The sequence below is a fragment of the Orycteropus afer genome, unplaced genomic scaffold, assembly GCF_000298275.1.
Source record: "Orycteropus afer afer isolate SDZICR_OR568_19922 unplaced genomic scaffold, OryAfe1.0 scaffold00047, whole genome shotgun sequence".
Lineage (NCBI taxonomy): Eukaryota > Metazoa > Chordata > Mammalia > Tubulidentata > Orycteropodidae > Orycteropus > Orycteropus afer.
In genome coordinates, this window is record NW_006921634.1 from 766,487 (window position 1) to 772,555 (window position 6,069).

General features: G+C 33.4%; 1 protein-coding gene across 1 annotated transcript in view; it reads left to right on the forward strand.

Annotated features, from left to right (window-relative positions):
• FOLH1B (folate hydrolase 1B) overlaps positions 1 to 6,069 on the forward strand; it is a 121,810-nt gene that overhangs the window by 59,853 nt on the left and 55,888 nt on the right. Inside the window, 2 exon segments of the mRNA XM_007938087.1 lie at positions 2,654 to 2,840; positions 5,851 to 5,952. Of these exon segments, the coding sequence (XP_007936278.1) occupies positions 2,654 to 2,840; positions 5,851 to 5,952 (289 nt within the window).

Consider the following 6,069-nt stretch of genomic DNA (forward strand, 5'->3'; position numbering starts at 1 on the left):
TAAAGTCATTTCCAATTCATTATGACGTCATGTGTGTTAGAGTAGGGTTCCACAGGGTTTTCAGTGGCTTGTTTTTCAGCCCTTTCTTCCAAGATGGGTGGGCTTAAACCTCCAACCTTTCAGTTAGTGGTCAATAGGAGTAACCACTTTTTCCACTCCCAGGCTTATATTCCATTACAGTTAGGTATGATGGGTATAATAAAGGTAGAAGTCCAGGAAATGGAGTCTTCAGTCCTAGACAGAGATGCTTTCCTGATTTCTTCTTCATTTCCCAACTTAGGACATGGACTAAAAAGGAAAAAAAAAAAAAAAAAGCTCTGTTGAGCAAGATCTAAGCAGCCAGGTTCTTATTTATTCTGATAGCCCTAAGTTCTTCTTACTACTTAGAACTCAAGGATATTCACCATTAACACACACTTACACACAAAGAAATTGAGAGAACCTCTCCATTCGTTCCTCCAAGAACTCCAGAATCTCTAAAAGCTTTCAAGAGTCTCCAGATTTCCAACTTGTCATTTGTACATCAGAGAGCTTCCAATATAAATGTACCATGGATCAGAAGCTTCCAACTTTCTCTCTTTTCTCAATTTGTAATTCTTTGTCCTGCTGTTAAGAATCCCCACTAACTATATGAGTTATCTTTTGTGGCAGTGGGTTGGGGGCATTACGTAGTGGCTGCCTCTTCAGTCTGCTTTGGGATGCAGATGTATCCTATTTGTTGTAGCTGCTGTTGTTGTTGGCAGGTGCTGTCGAGTCAGCTCTGACTCATAGTGATCTTGTGTACAACAGAATGAAGCAATGTTTGGTCCTGTGACATCCTTACAGTCTTCGCTATGCTTGGGCCCATCGTCATAGCCACTGTGTCAATCCATCTTGTTGAGGGTCTTCCCGTCTTTATCTGTCCTTCTACTTTACCAAGTAAGATATCCTTCTCCAGGGACTCGTCTCTTCTGACAACATGACCAAAGTATATGAGATTAGGTATGATCATTCTTGTGTCTAAAGAGAATTCCAGCTGTACTTCTTCCAAGACAAATTTGTTCATTCTCTGGCAGTCCATGGAATTTTCAGTATTCTTGGCCAACACCACAACTCAAATGCATGAGCTTCTAGATAAAGACAGACTTGGAAGAAGGTCAGGGCCATCTGTTTCTGAAAAAAATCGACCACTGCAAAGTTATGATAACTTAGCTGCAGCCAAACGCCTTGAGGGAGTGAGTTACTGGGTCCACGGGCTGGGAACCATTGTCACAGGAGACATTGAGTTCAATTGCCATAACATACTACACAAAAACATTGTTCTGCCTCCTACTTTGTTGAGTAGTGACTGGGGTCTTAAAGCTTGCAAGTGGCCATCTAAGACGCAACAGTTGGTCTCTTCTCAACTGGAGCAAAAAAGAATGAAGAAAACCAAAGACCAAAAAAGAATAAAGGAAACCAAAAATAAATGTAAGCAATCAGTCCAAGGGACTAGTGGACCGTGCATACCTCAGCCTATGTGACCCTGAGACCAGAAGAATTAGATGGTGCCCGGCAACCACTGTCAATGACTCAGAAAGGGATCAAAGTAACAGAGAGAAAACCACTGAAAACCTTATGAATAGCAGTAAATATGTATTTTTAATGTCTTGTAAACAATTGGTTGAAATCTCAGATCTCTTCATTCCTTGGAACTATTTGGATGCTTGGACTATATTTAAATTTACCAAGCTGGAAAGATAAATATAAGCAAATTTGTGAATATAGTGTTGCTGTTTGGGATAATTCTAAATTGTTATTCTTACTATTTTTAAAGCAAAATTTTATGTTCTGTAGTATGAGCAGCAAAGTATTTGTGACACACTTTCCATGTGATTAAAACAAAACAAAATAAAAACTGCTGTTTAGTGTCAGTTATTTCATTGAGCCTCAAATCTTTGTGAAATAGTGTTCTCCCTATGTATGGATGAAGAACTCAAGTTATGGTAGCCAAAAATACAGAATAGCATCTTTGTTAAAGATATTCCCTGTCACACTAGTTCTCTTCATTAATTTAAAATGTATTTTAAGTGTAATTTAATTGTAAGTGTAATGTTAAGTACATGATTGATGGAATAGAAGAACTTCAGTGAGTTTGTGCCCATATGTTTAGATTATTCCTTAATGAGGACAATTTCTAATTGTTTGGTATTTGGTTTCAAATGTGCCTGTAACTTTCAGTATTTGAAAGTAAATGTAATTCTTGGTAGTTTTTAGCATATTGCAGCTTGACCTTTTGGACGAAGATTTTTTTTTTGTCCCAAATATATTTTACACAAGCAAATAAACAGAGAATTTCTTGAAAGTTCCAAGATACATGGGATTTATGGAAAGAATATGACACTTTCCTCATTTACTATATGGAATATGTCCACAGGACTGCAAACACAATGCTCTACAAATATCAGTTTCTCCAGTTTTTCTCTTGAATAAGTACAAATTAGAGCATGAACATTTCAAAACAAGCTTTGAAAATCTATTTGATGCAAAAATACTGCCACTTTTCATTTTTAGCTTACACTTTTCAAAGTATATTTTAATGTAAGTCTGCCTTATTTTGTTGATTTTGTTGTTGATTTAGGATAAAGACTGACTAAACATTGATTTCTAACCACTTTCAATTTTTGTTCACCAGTAATTTTACAAGAATACCACATTTAGCAGGAACAGAACCAAACTTTAAGCTTGCAAAGCAAATTCAGGCTCAGTGGAAAGAATTTGGCTTGGATTCTGTTGAGTTAGCCCATTATGATGTCCTGTTGTCCTACCCCAATGAGACTCATCCCAACTACATCTCAATAATTGATGAAGATGGAAATGAGGTAAAAAAAAAAAAAAAGTAAAATAAACTCTCTCCCTAATATTTATTATTTTCAAATACTTTTTGTGAAAGAACACCTTACCTCATCTACAAATATTGATAGAAATCAATATTACTGAAACTTGTTAATGATATATATCTCATTAACAATTTTAGCTATTGTCTTATAATTTAATTTAATGTAGGATAAAACCAAACCAAACTCACTGCCATTGAATTGGATCTGACTCACAGAGACCCCTCCTTGAGATTCCAAGGCGGTATCACTATGGAAGTAGATTGCCCAACCTTTCTTCCGGCTCATGTTGGATAGATTCTGAGAAATTGCTACTTGATGGCAGTTGCTATTTTGTATTTTTAGTTTGCACACCAATATTTATTTCATCAAATGTGATATATTCATAAGCTTCCAAGCAGCTAAAATATGACCAGGTACATTTTTAATAGGTTCAGATGATGAAGACATTGCTTAGAATAGGAGTTGTTAGGAAATTCAGAGACTCAGTGAACAGTTTGATTCAGCAGATTTGTCTTGTCACTTAATGATAATGTCTCTCATGTGATTGTGTGCTCAGCCCTAAAAACTTGTGTATAGGCATATCAAAAGAAGGATGGATTGGGAGAGGGATTGTGAAGGAAGTCTACAGAATGATAGCTACTCTAAAGAATTTACATGGTTTGCAGATAAAATCAGATATTTGAAAAAGAGAAAGTAATTCATGTTGTTAAGATATGTATCTTATCATGAATATTCATATATTTATCCCTATTTAACAAAGGGATTGTTCCATATCTAGAACAGCTCTTTTCATTACATGTTTCCTTTTATTAGCTCAGCCTTCTAAATTATATACAGTTTCAAATAATGTCCAGCATGGTCAGTGAACTGAAAATATCATGTAATTTAAATATATATATATATTATATAAAATATATAATATATAAAATATATATATAATTTCAAAATATAATAATATATCAATCGTCTCTCATCAATTATCATTCTCTTAAAGGTCAATATGTTGATATGTTTTATAGTCAGTGATAGAATTGCTAAATTTCCTAATATCATTTCTAACTTTTCATATTAATTACTATTCCAAATTATGGTTAACAATTTACCTTTAAAAAATATGATTAGATATGTTTCAAAATAAAAAAAGTATTTAAAAAAAATATACGAAGAATGCCAAAATGCATCATATAGCCCTATAACATTTTTAAGTAAATGGTGGCATATCTATTTCATTTACTACTTTGGGATTTTTAAAAAGATGTTTAGGAAAGCTATTTAATTATATACAATATTAACAATGTTAAAAAGTGCATGTATACTTAAATCTCAGTTTTGATCCATCAAATTTAAGAATTATCTAGCATGATAAGGAAAATAGAAAACATGTATTTCTTTTCTTTCCTTCCTCCTCACCTCCCAATTGCAACTGTACTAATGCTTTTATTATTTTATTTTGTTATTCACTTTTACTATTACAAGCTTTTATGTAATTTATAAAGCTTGTCACTTAATATAAAACATACTATATATAACTTTTATTTTGGAGATTCTCCTTAATGATCTTAAGTTATATCATTATTTGATTTTTAGTTTATCCAAGTTACATCTACACATAAAGAATACCATAGTTCTCCAAAGCACCTTCCTTCTTTCGTATTTCCTCCTTTCTAGAGGCAATGGTTATTCAATTTTTTAGTTGATACTTTTGCTGTTTCCCCTTGATTGATTTAAATAAACCAAAAAAATAACAAACTAAACTCATTGTCATCAAGTTAATGAGGGGTTCATATGGACCCCTCCTTAGGTTTCCAAGGCAGTATCTCCACAAAAGTAGATTGCCCAGTCTTCCTTCTAAGGAGTAGCCAGCCTTCTGGTTTACAGTTAAATGTCTTAGGCACTACGTCCCCCAGAGCTCCCTCAATTTATTTAAATAACATGTTAATATTGCTCTTTTTGTTTCCTTTTGTGTTTAGGCAATGCCTATTGATATCATGATAATTTGGCTCCACTTCATCCCTCTACTCTGACCACAAGGTCCCTGGGTGGTTCAAATGGTTTGCTCGACTACTAACCTGAAGGTTGACAGTTCAAACCCACCCACCAGTACCACAGAAGAAAGACCTGGCAATCAGCTTCCATTAATATTACAGCCAAGAAAACCCTATAGAGCAGTTCTATTCTGTAACACATAAGGTCACTATGAATTGAATCAACTCAATGGCAGCATGTAGTTTAATTATTGTAACTATTTGCAGCCATGTAGTAAACTATGATTCTTTTTACTCTTCTCCACAATTTATTTTCCCCTGGAGTCAATTATGGTCTTTTTTTAATGAATGCTATTGACAACTTCTAGATACTGTCCACCAAATATGTAAATTTTATTGAATGGATTTTAATATTTAATTTAATTTCAACTTAGCATCATTACAAGTGACTAATATTACTGTATAAAGTTACTTATTATTTTGGGAATTAAACTTTTGCTCCTAGATTAAACAAACAAAGAGCTAGTGCTGATAGGTTCTGTCAGAAACCTAATAAGTTTATTTACCTCCTGTGAGTTAAGGAAAAATTTAGTTCCTTTTTATTTATGCCTGCTTTAGATGTATGCCACTTTTCTATCTGTTCCTTATTCTTCCCTCCTTCAGAATATATTTATAGTTCTCTTCTTTGAAAGATTACCTTATAATGTTTCTGAATTTCTCTCGTAATTATTGAGAAACTTCCTATGGCTTGATATTTAATCATTTTCTGATAGGTATTTTTATTAGCTTTATCTCCCTAACTAGACTGTATCATTCTGAGGATAGGAGCTATAATTTATTCATTTCATAAACTCCTTATACTCTCTAGACTACATGCATATGTAATCTCAAAATAGTGAAGGATATGTCAACCCACTAGTATCAGGGGAGAATATGTATTTTCCGATGTTTGATTATAGTTGAATACAATTTATTCAAGCCTTAAATGATTTTTTTTTTTTCTGTAGCTTTTCAACACGTCATTATTTGAACCACCTCCTCCTGGATATGAAAATATTTCAGATATTGTGCCACCTTTCAGTGCTTTCTCTCCACAAGGAATGCCAGAGGTAAAATTAAACTAAACTGAGATGAAAACAACATCAGAACCTTCCCTATTTAAAACAAACAAATGAAAAAAAAAAAAAAAAAAAACCACTGTCATAGAGTTAATTCCAACTCATAGT